This window comes from Anolis carolinensis, chromosome 5, assembly GCF_035594765.1.
Source record: "Anolis carolinensis isolate JA03-04 chromosome 5, rAnoCar3.1.pri, whole genome shotgun sequence".
NCBI classification, from domain to species: Eukaryota; Metazoa; Chordata; class Lepidosauria; order Squamata; family Dactyloidae; genus Anolis; species Anolis carolinensis.
The window spans coordinates 132,359,841-132,383,209 of NC_085845.1; the positions used below are offsets into that span (position 1 = coordinate 132,359,841).

At 38.9% G+C, this 23,369-nt stretch overlaps 1 protein-coding gene across 2 annotated transcripts in view; it reads right to left on the reverse strand.

Moving 5' to 3' along the window:
- Positions 1 to 800: 800 nt before the first annotated feature.
- Positions 801 to 23,369, reverse strand: part of hdac10 (histone deacetylase 10) — a 46,212-nt gene continuing 23,643 nt past the window's right edge. The window contains exons 12-21 of one of the 2 annotated variants that reach the window (XM_062982290.1): positions 22,106 to 22,212; positions 19,197 to 19,264; positions 15,172 to 15,430; positions 13,098 to 13,176; positions 11,992 to 12,077; positions 9,128 to 9,181; positions 7,729 to 7,810; positions 5,412 to 5,600; positions 5,056 to 5,215; positions 801 to 3,277 (exon numbers count right to left, since the gene is read on the reverse strand). In XM_062982290.1, the coding sequence (XP_062838360.1) occupies positions 3,255 to 3,277; positions 5,056 to 5,215; positions 5,412 to 5,600; positions 7,729 to 7,810; positions 9,128 to 9,181; positions 11,992 to 12,077; positions 13,098 to 13,176; positions 15,172 to 15,430; positions 19,197 to 19,264; positions 22,106 to 22,212 (1,107 nt within the window). In that variant the 3' untranslated portion in view covers positions 801 to 3,254. Of the gene's footprint in view, positions 3,281 to 5,055; positions 5,216 to 5,411; positions 5,601 to 7,728; positions 7,811 to 9,127; positions 9,182 to 11,991; positions 12,078 to 13,097; positions 13,177 to 15,171; positions 15,431 to 19,196; positions 19,265 to 22,105; positions 22,213 to 23,369 lie in introns of both variants that reach the window. The other variant, XM_062982289.1, reaches the window with a different exon arrangement.

Here is a 23,369-nt window from a genome sequence, read left to right on the forward strand (position 1 = left end):
GATGTTGCAGCCGAAAGACAGCTGCATCTGTCAAGTAGGAATTTAGGTACCGCTTATGCGGGGAGGCTAATTTAACTAATTTATGATGCCATAAAATCTCCAGAAGTCTGCGGAAGATGAAGTACTCCATCAAGGACTCGGTGTCACAGTGGATGAGGAAGCAGCAGCTCCCCTTGTGGCCGGAATCGAGCATACCCTAATGAAGCCAGAAGCTGGAATGTTAAATTGCCTCTGTGTCTGTCTATATGTGGTTGTCTATATATGTCATTTATCTAATGGCATTGAATATTTGCTATGTATATGTGCATTGTGATCCGCCCTGAGTCTCCTTCGGGGTGAGAAGGGTGGAATATAAACACTAAATACTGAGTGTGGAGAAGAGCAAACCACAGACCACTTACTACAATGTAGTCTGAGCCCTGCCACATGCACAATGGAGGACCTTCTCACAGTGACATCAGAGGCACTCCCAAGTGGCCAGCTTCTGGTCAAAGAAAATTTAGTACAATGCCAAGTTTTTAACTCTGTGATTTTTCTATACATTATAACTGTATTCTCAATTCGCTTGTAACACGATGAATAAAATTAAGAAGTTAAGACTCTCAAAAAATCTTCCAAAATCCATTCCTGTTACATTCTAGCAGTTAAAGCTTCTACTAGTCCAAGACATCAATAACTCGACTGCCTCCCCAAAAGTAGGCCCTTTTAGGAGTTTTCCAGTTTTTTCAGCCACTCGCCTCAACCTGTATTACTTACCAAAATCCAGCCCGAAGGTGCTGTTATCTGTCAATAACCAGATCTTTTATAATGTTAAGCCACTTTATTAATATTCAAGGGATGTCGGTAGCCATACTGAATAAAACATTTCAAAGTAGATTTGTGTCTTACAAGTAGAAGCTGATCAATCTTATCATATGATCAAAAGTTAATTGAGTAAAGACAGAAATGCCTATTTGTAAAATATATACATTCAATCACTAAAATGAAAAACATTTCCTTAACTAAAACTGTTACGTACATTTATAGACAGTTATCAAAATATACGTTCAGAATTTATATTTGTATCAATAAAGGTTCTTAATTTACCATATGCATTAACATAATACTTTCAGTAAGACCACTATTGAATTGCACTAGCACACAAACACATTTTATTTGGACTAAGTTGCTTTTCTAAAGTTTTCATAATTTTTTTTGGGCAGGGATGAACACAGACACTTACACAGACAAGCTACTGCCTCCACAAACAGCTATAATTCCTATTATTCAGGAGCCACCAATGGCCCTCCCTCCAATGACATTGCAGGTTATAGTGAGCGCCATGATCATGTCCAAGAGTTCTGCTGATGTCCTTCACAAACATCATTCTGCCCCCCACCCAAATGAAGGCTTTCATATGGGGACAATTTAATCCAAAGTTGTAGGTGTTTCCTCCACCACAGATATCTCAGTGTATCTTACTCTATGGTTGTGGAATTTGCATGATCCTGCCCATTGCTTCTCCCTTAACCCTTTCCTATTCTTTTCTATGGCACAGAGAAAACAGAGGAATTGATCAGCAACTGAACATACAACTAGAGAGTTTTGGGGAGAATTCACCATGATTTATAATTGTAGGTGCTGGGATGTATAGTTCACCTGCAATCATTGAGCACTCTGAACTCCACCAAAGATGGAATTGGACCATACTTGGCACACAGAACCACCATGACCAAGAAAAAATACTGGAGGTCTTTGAAGGGATTTATAGAAGTTGTAGTTCACCTACATCCAGAGTGCACTATGAACCAAAACAATGATGGATCTGGACCAAACTTGACATGCATACCAGATATGCCCGAATTTGAATACTGGTGGGTTTCGAGGGGAATTGGCCTGAACATTTTGGAGTTGTAGGTACTGGGATTTATAGTTCACCTTCAATCAATGAGCACTCTTAACTCCACCAAAGATGAACTGGACCAAACTTAGCACATAGAGCCCCCATGACCAGCAAAAAATACTGGAGGTCTTTGGAGGGATTTATAGAAGTTGTTAGTTCACCTACATCCAGAGCGCACTATGAACCAAAACAATGATGGATCTGGACCAAACTTGACATGCATACCAGATATGCCCGAATTTGAATACTGGTGGGTTTTGAGGGGAATTGGCCCGAACATTTTGGAGTTGTAGGTACTGGGATTTATAGTTCACCTTCAATCAATGAGCACTCTTAACTCCACCAAAGATGAACTGGACCAAACTTGGTACACAGAGCTCCCATGACCAGCAAAAAATACTGGAGGTCTTTGGGGGGGGGGGGAATTCACCTTGATTTGGGGGAGTTGCGGTTCACCTGCATCCAGAGAGCACTGTGAACCCAGACATCGGTAGATCTCAATCACACTTGGAACACATATTCCACAACATGCCCCCCACTTTATTTAAATTTGGTCAAAACCAAATAATCTCAAAAGTTTTAACCTTTCTTTGAAGAGAGGTTAATCTAGACTCCTGATCATTTTGACAGCTGTTTTATGAATTTTATGTCCATAGACATCAATGTCTAATGTTTTCCTTCTTTGTTCTTTACTGGTAAATCACACAAAATTTAGAATAATAGGAACAAACTACAAAGTGTCACCTCAACTATATAGCAGCTGTTCATCAAAACTATGTCACAGCTATCTCTGACAATAATCACTGCCCATAAGAGAATAAATGTTCCAGTAGTATTAATAATCCGCCATACTGTACTTTCTGTGTAACAGGATGCATCTAATCTTTTGACAGGTATAATTGACCAAAGTAAACATGTGATGGGATAAAATCAGACATTAATCCATTTAGCAGTGAACCTGATTTTTTTGAACGTCCATTTTCTTTTGAAGGCTGAACCAAAGTTGCACTCCTACAATGGATAAAATATTCTTCAGAGACATAGCAAGTAAGGTGGTCTTTTCGGCAGCATGTTGGCAACAAACTAAAACTCTGTCGGGAGTGCTTAACTTATGTATTTCTGCATGGCAAGGGCTTGGCCTGGATAGCCCTTCTGGTCGCTTCCAATTTAGTAATTAATTATATATTTCAATATACAAACAAATGAACAATATGCGTATATCTACAAAGAATGTGGTTTCCAATGGGCCTTTCACTGTCATTCATGATGCATAGTTCATTCTTCATTTTTTTGGTATTGAGTAAGACTCCGTTTTCTCCTCCTTTACGTTCTATTTACGACAACTGCAACCAAAACAACAGCCAAGTAAATTTCATTTTTCAGCACTGGAAACCTCTGCTGCAAGAGAGAAAGGGTGGGAGAACAAATAGGATTAGTCAGATTCTCCAGCACAAAGGGTGTATCTGCACTATAGAATTAATGTTCAAAGCCGTGAGTCAGGGTGAGCTCCCGACTGTCAGCCCTGTCTGCTGCCAACCTAGCAGTTTGAAAGCATGCAATGTGAGTAGATAAATAGGTACCACCTCAGACATGCAGACATGCCAGCAAAACATATTGGAGATGTCTACGGAGATCAGGCTTCTCAGGCATGGAAAATGGAACGAGAGCACCTTCTCATGGCTAGAGTTGAGCAACGCCAGAGATGAAAAAGGGGAAGACCTTTACCTTATCTGTGTATTGTATGTCGTTGTCGTTGTGTAAAAAAGCATTGAATGTTTATATGTGTACTGTAATCCGCTCTGAGTCCCTCCGAGGAGATAAAGCAGAATATAAATAATGTGTAATATTATTGTTATTATTATTGTTATTTGAAACACAACAAGATGAGTCCACAGCAGACACTCTGCTGGCTGTTGTATTGGATCACACGTCTGACACTTCCCAAGTGTCTAGGACTGTGTGATGTATTGGCGAATAATGCATGCAGATCCCAGTAAGGTGGCCTTCTGCAGCTGGCAGGTGGTAATTTTGTCAGCACCGATTGTGTTTAAGTGCAGGCCAAGGTCTTTAGGCACTGCACCCAGTGTGCCGATCACCATTGGGACCACACCTTGACTAGCCTGTGCCAGAGTCTTTGTAATTCGATCTTTGTAAATCCTCATATGGAGCCCCTGATGGTGCAGCGTGTTAAAGCAAAGCTTCTGCCAATCTAACAGTTCAAAAACATGCAAATGTGAGTAGATCAATAAGTACCGCTGTGGCGGGAAGGTAACGGCGCTCCATGCAGTCATGCCGGCCACATGACCTTGGAGGTGTCTAGGGACAACGCCGGCTCTTCGGCTTAGAAATGGAGATAAGCACCAACCCCCACAGTCGGACATGACAGCACTTAATGTCAGGGGCAAACCTTTACATTATTATTATTATTATTATTATTATTATTATTATTATTATTATTATTATTATTATTACAGTAGAGTCTCACTTATCCAACATAAACGGGCCAGCAGAATGTTGGATAAGCGAATATGTTGGATAAGGAAAAGCCTATTAAACATCAGGTTAGGATTTTACAAATTAAGCACCAAAACATCATGTTATACAACAAATTTGACAGAAAAAGTAGTTCAATACACAGTAATGCTATGTAGTAATTACTGTATTTATGAATTTAGCAGCAGTGTATTGAAAACTGACTACAAAAACACTGACTACTAAAAGGCAGACTGTGTTGGATAATCCGGAACACTGGATAAGCGAATGTTGGATAAGTGAGACTCTACTGTATTATTATTATTATTATTATTATTATTATTATTATTATTATTATTATTATTATTATTATTATTAATGCAGTTTGACATCACTTTAACTGCCATGGATCAACACTGTAGGATCCTGGGAATTGTAATTTGGTGAGGCACCAGCACTCTTTGGCAGAGAAGGAGAAAGACCTTGTAAAACAAGAACTCCCATAATTGCATTATTGAATCATGGCAAGTACAGTGTTGTCAGACTGCATTCATTCTACAGTGTAAATACACCCAGTCTCTTGAGCTATATTAATTGTAAATTTTAGCAATACCTAACGAAAACAGAAAACATTTCTAGAAGAGCAGGATAGTGCCCATGCTGTTCTCCTTCTACATATCAACTTGTATCTAATTACTTGCCTGAACACTGGAGCATTTTCCATTCCTGCTGAAGCTGTTGTCTTAATTCCGTTAGCATTTGTACATTCTCTTTTGAAGCAGGGGTGTAGTTTCCCAAAAAAGGTGTAAAGTCTCCCATCAATAGCTTGATTACATCTTGCAATAGTTTTGATTCTGACTCCTAAAAATAAACAATCTGAGCTGATTAGTTTCTCATTTTTTAAACAGAGTGCATTCTAGATAAAATAATCAGTCGTCCGAAATACAGGTTTTATAGAGAGTTTTATTAACTTTTAAAATATATATATATGTGTGTGTGTGTAAACAGCTTGCTTGATTACATCTAATTTCATTCTAGGATTGTACAGGTTCCTTACCTGAATCAGAACAAGAACCTGAGACTGTGCTAATCCTTGCAGTAAACTGATAAGTAAAGAAATGCCATTTTGACTGAGGCTCTGGTTTTGCCCAATGATGACAACAGTTAGATCAGGCTGATAGCTATATGCCACCGGAAGAATAAGTCCAGTGAGAGCGGAGATGAAGGTGGTTGTTTCAAGATCTTTCTAGGAAAATACAAGACAATTTTAATTTTAAAAAGTTGTACAAGTGTACACAATTCAAACACAATCTGTTTTTGAAGAATCGACAATCCCCCACTTGATGCTAGAGACGTCTTTTCATATTTCCTTCAAGAGGAAGAAGATAGAAAAGGACTTTAAATATGGATTAGACAGATCCGACAGTTAGATCAGCTGTCGGAATTTAAAAACCATCTAAAATCCCATCTCTTCTGGCAGGTCTACCCAGCCAGTTGAAAGCATGAATTTTAAACTCATGTCATGTGTTTTGGTCTCTGTCCTGTATGATTAATATGTATTTTACCTAAATGCCTTGATCTGTATCTTTTATGGAACTGAATTTTAATGTGTGTTTGTAGTATTTTTATAGTATTTGTGTGTTTTTAACTGTGCTGTGACCCTCCTTGAGCTGTGGGGAGAGGCGAGTAAGAAATAAAATTATTATTATTACTATTTAAAAAAAAACCCTAAATCCGAGAATTCTGTGTGATGAAGATTCTAGAATATGGGCAATCCTATTCACAGAAAGCTGGGGCCCATTCACGCTGTAGAATTATAATGTTACTATTCCACTTTAACTGCCATGGTTCCATCTTATGGGATCCTGAAATTGAAAGATATGATGGGTCCATAAGGTGCATGGACTCAGAAGGAAGAAAGGAGACTTAAGGGTGCATCTACACTAAAGAATTAAAGCAGTTTGACACCACGTTAACTGCCATGACTCAGTGCTTTGAAATGATAGGGGTTATGGTTTGGTGAGGGGCCAGCACTCTTTGGCAGAGAAAACTAATGACCTTGTCAAACTGCAACTCCTATTGATTCCATAGCATTGAACCATGGCAGTTAAAGTAGTGTCACACTGCATTAATTGTACAGTGTAGATCTTTGGTTTCCAACCTGTGATCTGTGGACCACCAGTGGTCCGCAAGAACTTAAATATGGTCTATGGCCTCACTGTTACTACACTGTTGCAATAAGAGCGACTGGTCTCACAAAATCCTCCTATAGTGGATTTTGTTTTGGTTTTAATATAGTGGATCTTGTTTTGATTTTAAATTATGTTTTACTGTTTTCCATACCTCACAACCTCTGAGGATGCCTGCCATAGATGTGGGCGAAACGTCAGGAGAGAATACTTCCGGAACATGGCCACACAGCCCGAAAGACATACAACAACCCTGTGATCCATGAAAGCCTTCGACAACACTTTTACTGTTTTGTTACTATTTTAGTATTTTATTATATTACTGTGTATAATTGTGTTTTTACCTTGATGTATTTTATCTGCTGATGATGTGTATTATGTATGTATTTTGTTTCGGTTTGTTGTAATTAACTAGGCTTGGCCCCAAGTTAGCTGCCCCGAGTCCCTTTGGGAAAATGGAAGCGGGGTACAAAAATTAAGTTGTTGTTTTTGTTGTTGTTGTTGTTGTTATTATTATTATTATTATTATTATTATGCCAAGGCTTATTAAATATGATTTTCTGTGGGTGAGCAGATGTGGGTGTTCTGTATCAGAAACCCCAAATAACCAAACCGAATCTGAATTTCACCAAAAACTGATTTGTAACCCTTTTGGTACTAATGTTGGAGAGTGGTCCCTGGTCAAAGTAGTGCCTAGTCAAGTGATCCCTGGTCAAAAAAGGTTGGGAACCACTGGTGTAAATGAACCCATAGACAATCAGGTGTGACCTACTGTTACAACCCCACAGGGCCTTTTTACACACATTACCCCATTCATGAAAGTAACACACAAAAAGAACTACAGCTGTGAAGTAATGCAGCATAACACTCTCGGGAAGTAATTTGCAAAACATTTTCTGCTACATTACTTCCAACTAACAGCACCACGGTAGACAAGACAGAAGTATTAGCAGTGCATATATTGAGAATCATATGGGGAAAGTCCTTGAAATGGATACATGAGCACTGGATCTGCATTTAGGCTAGAAGTCCCAAACCCAGCTGGGAGTTCTACATTAGATGTTCCAAACATTAAAAAAGGGAATCTTGCTGAATGTTCAGAAGCTCAGTTCTCACCTAGACTTTGTACTGTCAAGGGACAAAGTTTGAAGCTGCAAAATGGACCAGAAAAAATATTAAGCTTACCTCCTTCCAGTGGAGAAATATATTATATTTGGTGTTAGATCGTTCCAATTGCTTAGCAGAGATATTAATCAAAAGCACTTTTCTGGAAAAGAATAGCAAAGCATGTAGATTCTATTAGGTGCCAACAGAAATAAATTAGAAATCATAAAGATATCAAAACCAACGATGTGGGCATTTGGAAGAAAGGGTTTGGAGAAAATGGTTATAAAGCTTTCTTCCAGCAAAAATGCTTCTTTTGTTTTCAGAAGTTATGTTCAAACCACAGAAAATAGATATCCAGGTAACAGCAAAAGAGGTGTGCAATTCAGACCTAAGCTTGTTGATTTATTTATTGACAGTATTTATATTCCGCCTTTCTCACCCCGAAGGGGACTCAGGGTGGATCACAGAATACATATACGGCAAACATTCAATGCTGTTATACACAGACAGGACAGATAACACTACATATAGAGGTATATAGGCATTTCCTATCTTCGGCATCCTGGTGGTTGTGCTCATTTCCGGCCACAGGGGAGTGCTGTCGCTCCATCCTACATGTTGAAGAGCCCTGTTTACAGACTTTTTTTGATCACCAGCATTTTTCTGGTATTTCTTTTTGATGCCATTAAATACTTTTCTGCTAAAGCAGTACCTATTTATCTACTCACAGCTGTTTTCAATCTGCTAGGTAGGCAGTGAGCTGGGCTGAAGGTCGGACACTCACCCCCGACCCGAGCTCGACTACATAACCTTTCAATTGACAAGGTTTATTGCAGCTAGTGGTTAACTTGCTGAATAAGAATCAAATCCTGCTGATTTAGATTTTGCACATTAAATGTTAAGAAGTTACCAATTAAATAAATCTTAGACTGCTTGTATACTGCCATATTCAAATCTGGGGAGCGGGGTGAGCTCCCGCTGTTAGCCTCTGCTTCTGCCAACCTAGCAGTTTGAAAACATGCAAATGTGAGTGGATCAATAGGTACCACTCCGATGGGAAGGTAACAGTGCTTCATGCAGTCATGCCGGCCACATGAACTTGGATGGCTCTTCAATTTAGAAATGGAGATGAACACTAACCCACACAGTCAGACATGACTAGACTTAATGTCAGGGGGAAATCTTTACCTTTACCTTTTATACTGCCATATAATCCAGATTATCACAGTAGATAATCCACATTATCTGCTTTGAACTGTATTATCTGAGTCTACACTGCCATATAATTCAATTAATCTGGCAGTGTAGAAAGGGTGTTACTCTTCAAATGAGACTTTAAGAGTAATCAAGGCTTAAGAATGTGTCTATTCTAGCTCTTAATATCCTTCCAAACCTGACCCCAAATTTGAAGCACCAGACATGCAGTCTATAGTCTTAAATTTAAATAAACTGAGAAGGTGGAAAGGGAAAGACTTACCCATCCTCCAAGTCAATTTTCATATCCATGTCACCGACAAATACACACAGGACCCTACAGAACATGCATTGTAAATGCTATAACTTAATATGCACATTAAAATAAATGTAAGATATAAAGTCAGCATTGTATCATGCATTCAAATGCCTTTTTATACTCTGCTTATAAGTTTATACATAAAAAGTGTCACAGTAGACTGTGCAACAGAATTAACAAAATATATCCACCTAACAATATCCACCTAACAATAAAATCCCAGATAAAAACAAAGATGCCAAAAGACACAAGTAATAAACTGCTAATAGACTTCAATAAAATAAGCTCTGCCTTTAAAGCCTAGGGACAAGCATCCAGAGATGCTTTCAAATCAAGTAGCAAGCTAGTCTACAATATATATCTATATCTAGATCTGTATATCTAGGTCTGTAATGTCTACAGCAGAAAAACAAAAACACTCTGCTATCTAGCATTGATACTGTGGTGCTTCTTCCACATGAAAAATGCCAACTGTAAAAATGTATTAACACTAAAGCAACATCTTGGGGATCTCTTTACAGCAGTTAATTTAACAACAAATGTTATACAGCAGACAATTTTATTTCTCACCATGTCTAGTTCCATCTACCTTATTACACATTCAGTGAAAATACATACTTGTCATCACAACCGCAATTAGAACTTTTGATCCGACTAATGCATAATATTTTTGTGCTCCAGTGCAATCACAGGTAAATTTATTCGAAAGTGTGCCTTATTAAGTTCATAATAATTTTAATAACTTTATTTTTGTACCCCTCCTCCATCTCCCCGAAGGGACTCGGGGTGGCTTACATATGGCACAAGGTCCCTAAAACAACGCATAAAATCTTTGTGTTTATCTTTGTGTTCATGCGGCCCGCCCTTGTTTTTACTGTTTCTTTGACTTCTTGTTGTAATGTATATTATTATCTATTGTATTGTTTTAATTGTGTTATGATATGTTGTTTTTATATTTTATTATATTGTATTGCTCTGGGCATGGCCCCATGTAAGCCGCCCCGAGTCCCCGTTGGGGAGATGGTGGCGGGGTATAAATAAAGTTTTATTATTATTATTATAATAAAATAAACACACAGAACAATACAAAATAAAACCAATAGTATATAAAACAACAATTTGAACTCAGAACAGCACCAATAACCTAAAGTGTTATCTGTTGTAAAACACGGCCAACTGTAAACAATAAGAAAGGAAAGGGACAGTGCAAGGAACAAGGGAATGGGATAAAAGTGCTGTGCTGTATCATAATTGGAGACAATTGGGCTAGACATTCTCAAAGGCTTGTTTAAACATCCAAGTCTTCAATTCCCTCCGGAAGGACCTGCCTAATCTCCCTGGGGAGGGCGTTCCAAATGGTTTTCCTTTTCCTCAATGCAGGGGTCATGAAAAAAATGGCAACAGTACAATAATAATAATAATAACTTTATTTATATCCCATCACCATCTCCTGGAAGGAACTCAGGGCGGCCGAATGCAACTCATTTACACAAAGCTTTATGAATGCCACTCATTTACACAAATCTATTAGCAACAACATGAAGTGTTTACAGTGGATTCTGCAGAAAATGCTTCAGCTATACTTCATAAAAAAGAAAATCCAACCTGTTTAGCGAGTTTTCAAATGCTGATTTATTATCAGCAAGTCTTCAATTTTTATACCTATTTTATATACAGTAGAGTCTCACTTATCCAAGCTAAACGGGCCGGCAGAAGCTTGGATAAGCGAATATCTTGGATAATAAGGAGAGATTAAGGAAAAGTCTATTAAACATTAAAATAGGTTATGCTTTTACAAATTAAGCACCAAAACATCATGTTATACAACAAATTTGACAGAAAAAGTAGTTCAATACGCAGTAATGTTATGTTGTAATTACTGTATTTACGAATTTAGCACCAAAATATCACGATATATTGAAAACATTGACTACAAAAATGGCTTGGATAATCCAGAAGCTTGGATAAGCGAGGCTTGGATAAGTGAGACTCTACTGTACCTATATACTTAGGGTCGCATAAACATTTCTCGAGTGGAAAGGGGTCGCAAGTGGAAAATATTTCAGAAACCCTGATGATAATAATAATAATAATAAAATAATTGATAATAATTATTATCAATTTTATAAAAACAATTTTATATCCCGCCACCATCTCCCTGAAGGGACTTGGGGCGGCTCAATAAAAGCACTACAGAGTGCATCATATAAAATAGACAGTACATAAGTATAAAAACAATAACACATACAAATTATAACCATAGATAGACCCCAGGAAATTCATAGGGATTTCTTAGACAAGAAATACTCAGAAGTAGTTTCCTCAGTTCCTTCCTCTGAAATATAGGACACATTTACACTGACTACTTAATGCAATGACAATATGGTGCTTAGATGACTTATGTTACTAACGTACATAGCAATAAACATGAAGGGCTTTAAACCAAGATAAGCAAAGTCAGGGGATACTCTGAAACAGAGACCTTAATACACATCAGCACGCTTAATATACACCACATTGCATGATCTTCACAGTGGCGAAGTTTAAATATAAGGCATAATTTGATGCCTTAATAAGGTTTACTTTTGCGTTAACATACCTTGGAGTGCTGCTGAAAAATTATAGGGAAAATTGGTGTAAATTATGACAGGATTGCTCATTTCAGTCCTATCAAGAATAAGATCTAGTCCAAAAATAGTAGATAGTACTACTCTGTTGTTTTACTACAGCTATATAAAAATAAGCAATTCTAAAATATTGCTTTTAATAGCAGCTGTACCACGTGAACTGCCTCCCAAAAGCATTAGATGTAAAATACATTCACCTACTTTTGTACCTTCAGGCTGCTGCAGTGTTTTAGAACAATAGCCAAGGATTCCGAAACTACAGGTGATGTTGCAAGGCCACTGGTCACCTAAAAAATGTTTATCATTTGTATTACACATGCAAAGGTATTTTACAGGAATCTGAAAAAAATGTGTTAAGAAAATGCATTATTTTGCTATAAAATGTAACTTTCCAAATCCTGAACCGAAGTGATTTGACACTTTTTGATAGTTTACTCCTAGTCAACAATGTGCTGCCACCTTGAACACGTTTGAACACATTGCCACCTTGAACACATTGGTGTCTCCTGAGTAGTGGGAGCTATAGCTGTTTGTGGAAGTGGGAGTGTGTCTTTGTTAGTGGACACCCCAGCCACACGCATACATACATATATTCACTTTTAGATGATTAATTTAAACCAAGTTTAGAAACAAATCTAGAAAAGTGACTAGTACAGAAAAATTCCAGTAGAATGAATACTCAGGCCTACTGATATTCGGGCTTATTAGTAGCCTGAAAACTGGGTTGGAGCTTTGAACATCATGATTCTATCCTGCCAAAAAGGATATAACAGCAGTCATTGTATATCAGAAAGATACTGGACTACACAAACTTGGAGATCCCTTCGAAAGCTTAGGTCTCTCCGATTTCCCATAGGCAAACAGGCAAGGTGTACAAACACGAAACAAACATTTTAGGCTTCTGAAATTTTCCTAAGGCAAGCAAGGAGGATGTACAAATCTGCTTACATGAAAAACATGTTTTACACTTGAGCTCTAGATGTTTAACACATTTTAGAAATAAACAGTGATTGCTTATTTTTGAGAAAATTGTTCTGATATGTGCAACGTGAACTTACCTTATTTTCCTGTAGCTGCTTAGTAAGTGCACACAATATTATTATTAGCATTTAAAGGATTTATATCTCACCATTCTATATCGGAAAAATGTCCAGTGGGCATTTTTCTGCAAAGAATGCAAAACATTCTGCATTCTATTACATTCACGATCCCATTTCAGCTTAGCGGAGCAGAAAAATGTGTAATAATTACTAGCCTTAAGAATGATTGGAAAATATGGGGCATATAGTTATTATGGCCAACATTACCTCCTTTTTAATTATTTTTTCCAGAAAAGCCAACATCTTCAAGACCTTTTCCTCTTTCAGAAGTTTAGAATCAAATACGCTGTAAAACATATTTTAGAATGCTTGTTACATATTGGAAAAATGGGAACAACTGCAAATGCTGGTCAACATGTAGGTTTCAATCTGATCCCAGTTAACTTTTTTTTCCTAGTCATGATCTCTCGAGGAACTCATAGTGCCTTCTCATAAGATCCTAGTATTCCAGGAAACCTTGACTAAGATATTCTGGCCGAAAAACTCAAAGCAAATGGACTATTAAAAAAAGATTTAACAATTGTTGGTGATGCTGAAATCCAGACTTCTGCAGACAGATCCAAGGGTTTGGTTGCCTTATAAAGGAAGCGAAAAGGAATGAGTTGGTAAGAGAAATCAAATGTTTAACCGCAATTATGAAATCACTGGCTAGTTTTCTCTCCAACTCATTCACTTTTGACATCAACATTCTCAACTAGATAAAGGGTCCAGAAAGGGTTACTACGGAAGCATGTAATGGATGAATGGTTCTATAGTCCTCATTTATATTTCTATTGTGTTGTCGAGGGCTTTCATGGCTGGAATCACTGAGTTTTCCAGGCTGCATGGCCATGTTCCAGAAACATTCTCTCCTGATGTTTTGCCCACCTCTATGGCAGGCATCCTCAGAGGTTGTGGGTTTTGTTGGAAACTAGGCAAGTGGGATTTTTATATCTGTGGAAGGTCCAGAGTGGGAGAAAGAACTCTTGTCTGCTTGAAGCAAGTGTGAATGTTGCAACGGGCCAGCTTGATAAGCATTGAATGGCCTTGCAGCTTCAAAGCTTGGCTGCTTCCTGCCTGGGAGAACATGAAAGGCACTGTAAATTAATTCAATCAGAGAAGTCAGCCACAGCAGAGCATCTGATGAATTAACCTGGACACAACATATTATTTGAGAACACAGAAATGCTGGACCACTCTAACAACAACAATGTCAGACTACACAGAAAATCCATTGAGATCCACAAGCATGTGGACAATTTCAACAGAAAGGAGGAAACCATGGAAATGATCACAATCTAGTATTAGAGGTAAAGGTAAAGGTTTTCCCCTGACATTAAGTCTAGCCGTGTCCGACTCTGGGGGTTGGTGCTCATCTCGATTTCTAAGCCAAAGAGCCGGCATTGTCTGTAGACACCTCCTAGGTCATGTGGCCACCATGGGGGCTCCTAGCTATCAATATTAAAAAAAACCTCTAAAATCAGGAAGTAAATAAAGAACAACACTCAGAAAACTGAGGAATTTCAGACATGAATCAATCAGGGCCAGTTAACACCACCCAACAAAGGATTCCCCCAGGCAGGAAGAAGCCAGGCTTTGAAGCTGCAAGGCCATCCAATGCTAATCAAGGTGGCCAATTGCAGCATTCACACTTGCCTCAAGCAGACAAGACTTCTTTCTCCCACCCTGGACTTTCTACAGATAGATAAACCCCACTTACCTAGTTTCCAGCAGATTTCACAACCTCTGAGTATGCCTGCCATAGATGCGGGTGAAAAGTCAGGAGGGAATGCTTCTAGAACATGGCCACACAGCCTGGAAAACTAACAGCAACCTATATTTCTTTTGCTGCTTAACTCCAACACACACACTGTATAACTGTCATAACTATTGGCTTTTGCTCACAATTATTAAAATAATTATTTTATCTTTAAAATTGGACTTGTTCGCTAACCCATTGTATGAAATAATGATGGGAATTATTTGCAGAGGGATGTTAAGCTGTTCTATTAGAAAGTAGTGAACATTGTAACCTGATCATCTTTTGTAATTTGAGCCTGCCGTAATAAAATATGTAGGTGAGCCTGACCCACTTAGGAAACCTTGAGGTATGTTTGTATGTCTATGTGCACGAATGCTGATGTCGGGCGATGGAGCATGATGTCAAGGGTGGAACCAACTACTCATTTCAAGTTAGGAAGCCCCAATTTGCTTATTTCTGCAATTGCAATCTGTAGTATGTACTTCATATCAACCGCTTCACAGCACATTCTGGTTTTGCTCAAGCAAAAGTATGGCTAACCTGCTTGTGGTCCGTAGCTCCTTTGCATCTGTTCCCTTCTCGATCTGAACAGACGGTGGTAGCAAATGTGAATCACTTTCATCAAGAGCTACTGCTATTCTGAAAGGCGATTTCAAGGACGCAATATTTTTCATATGCTGGTCCAAAAACCTATCTGTTTCAATGACCTCATCTTTCTTTGCCTCTTGCGGAGTTTGTGCAGGCTCTACTTTCCCTGTCAGATGGGATCTGGTGCTGAGGTCTTGCAATGGAGTTGTGCCTGGGAAATAACAACAGTGTTTGCAAAAACCAAAAGCAGCTTTTTTCTTAACAGATGAAAATCTGTGCTGTAAGACAGTGTATTGTAACATACCCAACATACTCAGGATTTCCTGAGGAAGGTGTACCCACAACAAACATCAAAACTACCCTTGTACTACCTTGTAGTAACTTCTGTGACCTCTGAGGACTCTTCTCTGAAGTACAACTTCTGAAGTAACAAACGGTACTCCAAGAAACTCAAGACTAAATTTTTGAACCATTAGACCAGGGGTCCCCAAACTAAGGCCCGGGGGCCACATGCGGCCCATTGAAGCCATTTATCCGGCCCCCACAGAACAAAGGCAGAAGGGTGTTGGGCTAAATGACCCAAGGGTTCTCCTCTTCTATTATTATTGTTGTTGTTGTTGTTGTTGTTGTTAACATTGAGGCGGAGAAGCCATCTGTCAGGGGTGCTTTGCTTGTGCTTTTGGTGCAAAAAGGCAGAAAGGGGTTGGACTCAATGGCTCAAAGGGTCTCTTCCAACCCTCTTTATTATTGTTATTATTATTATTATTAGCATTGAGGTGGGGAGGCCATCTGTCAGGGGTGCTTTGCTTGTGCTTTTGGTGCACAAAGGCAGAAGGGGATTGGACTAAATGGCCCAAAGGGTCTCTTCCAACCCTCTTTATTATTATTATTATTATTATTATTATTATTATCATTGTTATTATTGAGGTGGAGAGGCCGTCTGTCAGGGGTGCTTTGCTTGTGCTTTTGGTGCAAAAAGGCAGAAGGGGGTTGGACTCAATGGCCCAAAGGGTCTCTTCCAACCCTCTTTTATTATTATTATTATTATTATTATTATTATTATTATTATTATTATTACAGTAGAGTCTCACTTATCCAAGCTAAACGGGCCAGCAGAAGCTTGGATAAGCAAATATGTTGGATAATAAGGAGGGATTAAGGAAAAGCCTATTAAACATCAAATTAGGTTATGATTTTACAAATTAAGCGCCAAAACATCATGTTATACAACAAATTTGACAGAAAAAGTAGTTCAATACGCAGTAATGTTATGTTGTAATTACTGTATTTATGAATTTAGCACCAAAATATCATGATTTATTGAAAACATTGACTACAAAAATGGCTTGGATTATCCAGAAGCTTGGATAAGTGAGACTCTACTGTATTATTATTGCTTGGTGGCCAACTATAGTCCAGCCCTCCAATCGTCTAAAGGATCGTGAACTGGCCCCCTGTTTAAAAAGTTTGGGGACCCCTGCATTAGACAGATCCTGTCAATATACTGGACCTTGGAATTGCTTGTACTAAAAGTGTAAGACAATGACCTTCAATGGGTCCTGGCCCAGGAGGGAAATCAGGCAGAAAAACCCAGTCTCATGAGAGATGCAAAAAGCAAAGTTTATTTTCACCACAGCTGTGAGAAGGCAAACAGCCGTACATACCCTAGAGGGCTGTACTATGCAAATGGCTGCCGCAAAGGCATGTCGCAGCAAACAAAGAATATATACCTTTGGCTTATCTAAAATTGACCAATGGCTGAGGGTCTTCCTCACCTTCCCCACCTATTTTGGCACAAGTGATACCAATGACCTAACTTGTTTACTCTGAACTTTCTTCTCTCCTTGGAACTTTCTGGAGAAAGGCACCAGCTCACAGGAAGGGAGGCATATGCAGAGGCAAAGCCACATAGGCAAAAGTTTACTATTTTCTGGCTTATGGTCCCTTCAAAAGGAGATTGATGTCTCCCACTTTAAATATAGACATTTATTTGTAATAAAGATAAGATTTGTATTTGAATGTTGCATATAAAAAAGATCGACTACATAACAGCATATTTGATGCTTCAATAATTAACAATAACATACTATTGTTTATGTATTCTGTTATATAGATATCTGTGCTCCATGTATATTTATTTATTTACCCCATTTCTACCCCGGCTTTCTTTACCCTGCAGGGGACTCAAGGTGGCTTACATATGGCAACTATTACATGCCTCAAAACATATACAAACAGTAAACTTAAATATTGAATTAAAATTATTACGTATTAAACATTTTAAAAACATTTTAAAACATTACATTCAATATTAACATCACATCATCCAAAAATCATAGACCATCATCATTCTACATATTCCAAGTCAGTTACTGCAATGTACTAATCACCGAAAGCATGATCACAGAGCCAAGATTTTATTTTCCTTCTGAAGGCTAGAAGGGAGATGGATGATCTAATATCATTAGGGAAGGAGTTCCACAGCTGAGGGGCCACCACTGAGAAGGCCCTGTCTTTCGTCCTCGCCAGCCATACCTGCAAAGCAGGTGGGACCGAGAGCAGGGCCTCCCCAAACGATCTTAATCTCCAAAGTGGCTCATAGTGGGAGATACATTTGGACAGATAAGCTGGGCCGGAACCATTTAGGACTTTATAGGCTAAAGCCAGCACTCTGAATTGTGCTCGGTAGCAGACTGGCAACAATACAGAGGAGTTGTGTGCTCCCTGTAAGCCGCTCCAGTGAGGAGCGTCTGAACAGTCTTCAGAGGCAACGCCACATAGAGCATGTTGAAATAATCTATGCGGAATGTAACCTTAACCCATTTTGGCCAAGCCAGACTTCTCAAGGTACGGCTGCAACTGGCACACAAGTTTTAATTGTGCAAAAGCTCCCCTGGCCACTGCCGAGACCTGGGGCTCCAGGCTCAGCAATGAATCCAGGTGTCGCACCTCAGGATAGCTTCACCTTGCTGAACACACCAGGCTGTACACAGGTTGAAGTCTTTTGTAGTTTATTAGGAAATAGGAAATAAATAGTTCTTAAAAAGCAAAAGTAAAGATCCAAAAGATTGGAAAACCAAGGCTATACAGAATAATCCAAGAAAATCTTAGGCATAAAACAAGGTTCCAATAATACATGACATAGTCCCATGAACTTGATCACAGGATAATCCAAGAAAGCAAGAGCTGCTTCTAACTCAAATGAGATGTTGCTTTTGACAAAGGTTTCTCTCTCAGCACACCCTTTAATATTCTCTGCACCGCATGAATGCATTTCTTTGCCCTCTGACCTCTTTCTCTTTTTTGTTTGCTATTCTGACACTCCTGCGAACCCGAAATTCCAAACGGCCAGCTCGATCCAGAGATGCCGTTTCGTCAAGGCCAGATAGCTCTTAGCAGAAGCCTCTGTCTGCTTGCTATCTAACGGGAAGCTGTCCTCCCTTTGCACCTGGCTAGCTTCGGTATCATCAACACCATTCCCTGCCGTGGGAATGCCTCCCTGCTCCTCATCCCTCACAACAGGGACACTCTGAACCTGAATCCCATAATTCCCATCAGAGTCATCTTGCACCTGAATCCCATCATCTTGAACATCTGGAACCTGAATCCCACAATCCCCATCAGAGTCACTCTGAGACTCCAGCTGAGTCACAACACCAGGATCACTCCCAAGCTGCGAACCTGTGTCTTCAGGGGGAGCGTAACCCCATTCCTGTTCGGATTTAATCCTCAACATTGTTTTACTGTACAGTGTGATCCCCTTATTCATAGGGGTTACATTCCCAGACTTTTCATGGATACACAAAATTGTAAATAGCAAACCCTATTGAAATGAAGGATGTTTGGGCTAGGAATATCTAGGGCCACCCTGGAACTGTGGAAACTAGCCTAGTGGATACGGAGGTCATATTGTATTCAATACATTCATGTTATCAATTGCATCACATTTGAAAAGAAATAAACTAGTCTGCCATTACCTTCATGCAGCAAACATTTCCAGTATGTCTTGTGTGCAGCTCTCACATTATGGATTGATTCTAGTGCACTGCACAAAAGATAAAAATTATCTGTAAATGGATATTCAGATATAAGTAACTATCCAATTCCTACATTATTATTTTTCAATTGACTCTGCACCAGCTACTTACAAAGATACAAAACATAAAAAGAGAACTATTGTGTTGTCGAAGGCTTTCATGGCCGGAATTACTGAGTTTTCCAGTCTGTATGGCCATCTTCCAGAAGCATTCTCTCCCGACGTTTCACCCACATCTATGGTAGGCATCCTCAGAAGTTGTGAGGCCTGCCATAGATGTGGGCAAAACATCAGGAGAGAATGCTTCTGGAACATGGTCAAACAGCCCAGAAAACTCGTAACAACCCAAGAGAACTATTGTTTATTTAATAGATAGTAAATTACACTTTAAGACAGTTTTTCTTCAATAAGCTCCTGTAACTCTCCAGGGTGCTGAATCCAGCCCCTTCCACACAACTGTATAAAATCCACATTGAGCTGGATTATATGGCAATGTGGACTCAAATAATCCAGTTCAAAGCAAATACTGTGGACTGTCTGCCTTGATATTCTGGGTCATATGACTTTGTGGAAGGGCCCTCCAATGTTGTCCAGTGAGTTTTAAAAGCAAGTGTGGACTTGAATCAATCCCAATCCATCACTATTAAGCATTCCTCCAGTGTTTCCCAATCTATCTGACGTGGGGAACTAGCATCCTCCCACCCACTAATATGTCAGAGACTGGTACTACTGTATATTTGTGCCCATTTGCTATAGTTGTTTCTTCTTTTCCTGGAAATTTGTAATGGAAAATGAAGACAATGCACTTAATTCTTGAAATAAGTGACAAGTGATGTACTTCAGGATTTTGTTCTGGGTTTAAGTAACTTAGGGCCCCTCCACACAGCCATATAACTCAGAATATCAAGGCAGAAAATCTCACAGTATCTGCTTTGGTTGTCTGAGTCCACACTGCCATATATTCCAGTTCAAAGTAGATAATGTGGGATTTTATTCAGCTATGTGGAAGGGGCCTTCAATGACAGAGTAGAAGGCAGGCTTCCCAAATATGGAATGACACCAAATAGGAGTAATAATGGTAGCTAACACCCAAGAGGATAGGAATAGATTTTAAATTAATCTTGGGAAGATCCCCACTTTGGAACAGTAAGAATATCCACTCTGAACATCATCAAAACATCACTTTGGGTTATGGGAAATGCCAGTGCAGTGAAGCCATAAACTAAAAACCAACCCCCGGCACAGGACCACTTCTTTACGAACAAGGACCAGATCAGAAATAATACACATGACCTAGAATCATAGAATAGTAGAGTTGGAAGAGACCTTTTATTCTTTGGACTGTTTGGACTGTTCCATCTTATACCCCTGTTCTCTTTATTTATATGCCTCTCTCTCCCGAGTTTTTAATTAAATGTTCATGTGGCCCGCCCTGTCTGCTCTGATCTGTGTTGTAATGTATATGATTATTTTTGTACTATTATATTGTGTTATGATATATTGTTTTATTTTGTTATATTGTATGGTGTCTGGGCATGGCCCCATGTAAGCCGCCCCGAGTCCCCATTGGGGAGATGGTGGCGGGTTATAAATAAAGTTTTATTATTATTATTATTATTATGAGCCATCCAGTCCAACCCCCTGCCAAGAAGCAGGAAATCGCATTCAAAGCACCCCCCACAGATGGCCATCCAGCCTCTACTTAAGGGTACAGGCAGCCTCTGAGTTACAAAATCCAACTTACAAATGAATCATAGTTACAAACAGGGGTGAGACAACAGGAAGTGAGAGAAATCTATTTATTTATTTATTTACAGTACTTTTACCCTGCCTTTCTCAACCCCGGAGGGGACTCAAGGTGGTTTTACACAACGGCAGCTATTCAATGTCTTTAAAACCAGAGTACAATAAAATAAACATTTAAAACGGAATTATAAAAACAATTAACAACACAAAAACATTTAAAAACAATACCATCAGAATTAATCACATGATCCACAAATCTACCCTATTTCTAGGGAAATTCATGCTTAAAAGAGTCATCATGGGGGGAAAGGTTAAGCTTGCCAATCCTTGTTTCGACAACAAGCCATATTTTCCAAAATCCAATTATCACAGGGACAGAAAGTGAGGCGAAAACTTCTGAACACGGGCACATACAGCAAAACAAACACCACAATGGTGTTAACTGTTCCTTTTGCTTTCCAAAGCTCTCTCACACACACACGGATGGAGTTACATATTAAAAATGCACCTGTTTCCGCTTACCTACAAATTCAAATTAAGAACAAACCTACAGAACCTATCTTGTTCGTAACTTGGGGACTTTCTGTATAACTTGATTTCAATGGTCTCCCTCATATTTAGAATACCTGGTTTGTGTTGTTAACTATGAAACCTTAATTTAAAGGACAGGCTTATTTTCCCAAAACAGCACTCACAAATATGAGGTCCAGTGTAGCCCAAGCTAAATCCGAAGTCACTGATTTCAACTTAGGCAATGTTAGGAGGCAAATATATCTATCACACACAAGAAGGGAGAATGCTCTAGCTCCGAGACTTCTATCTTCATTTGTGTCAGCAACCAAGCGTAAAGGAGAACTTTTTAAAAAAGGAAAACGTTCTCTGTGCTTGGGGAGCCATTACCTTCCAAAGGAAGCTCTGATGAAGAGGTAAATCTCTTTTCTCATATGTGTACAGTAAACCGACTTCTAATGCCTCAATAGGGCTACCTAAACACAAGATTAATTCGTCATCTAGAATCAATGGGGTGTGGAATGCTTTAATCTGAGTTTCATATGCACTTGCATGTATATGAGCCTTTTCACATGCAGACATGCAAACATATACCTTAAGCATGGTGCCATTTCTCCAGACAAACGGGGCAACGGATCTCCAAGCAGAGTTTTTATAGTCATGCAAACCGATTCAGAGAGTGACCTCAGGTGATATCCACCCTAGGTGCAAAGTAATGGATGTAAGGCACAAGGGGACAAATCAGACACATAAATAAAAACAAAGAAGATACTGCAGTATCACAATTTTGTCGTTAGCATAATCCAAACATATGGTCATGTATGTAACAATGTCCAAAGATGGTTTGAAGGCATCTAATAAAAGCACCTTACTGTGTTTAAATAGTGTCAGGATAGATTACCTGGAAATCCCAATGTATGCATCCCTGAGTTCTATGACAGAAAAGTGTGATCTAAATGTTGTTTTTATCATATAATCACCACCATTATCCTCATCATCTGAAATGTTATCATTAATGTGAGTTATGGGTTGATGACACTGGCCAACACACATTTTGGTGTCTCACATGTTAGCTCTGTTTCTGGGTATATTTGACTTGCTGGCTCCAAAAATGCTACTAGTTTTCCTTTATAAGCTCTAGTTTTTAATATAGAACACATGCCATGTGCTACTCTTCATCTGCTTGCCCAGAGAAAACCATGATAGCCATATCCAAGGAATTAGAACTAATGCAGTCTATCCAATGCAATTTTCTGAATCTGCATCTCAAATAATTCCAGGAAAAGGACTAAAAACCAAGACATCAAGGTTTTGTTTGGTTGAGCTGTGTTATCGATCATGTTTATGCAGTACTTTGCTACTAGTGTACACCTTTAGTATGGGAATTACCATTAGGCATGTTTGCTGGGGGGTTTTATGACTAGAAAGTCCAAAACATCTGAAAGGATAAATGTTCACTACCCTTTTGCTAAAACGCAATGAAAATCTCTGTCATGGTTTCACCACGACAGAACAGTGAGAGTCAAAGATCTAGCGAGTGTCAATATTTCCATGTTGACAATGCCAGAAAAAAAAGTGGAAAAGATGACTGGGGTATGTTCACACATACTTATGTCTAAGGTAAGCCATCAGGGATCTTTAATTAAAAAGTCACTTCCTCTTCTAAATGCAAGACAAGGAAATCTCATTTTAAAAGGCTGCAGGGCCCAAAATAATAGAGAATAATTCCTGAGTATGCAGGGCAAGCACTAAAGGGAAATGCTCCCAGCTCATTTGATTAATTCGCAAAAGTTCTGCCTCTCAATTTAATGGAAGGAGATGGGCCACTGTAAATGATCTCCATTGGGAGAAAAATACT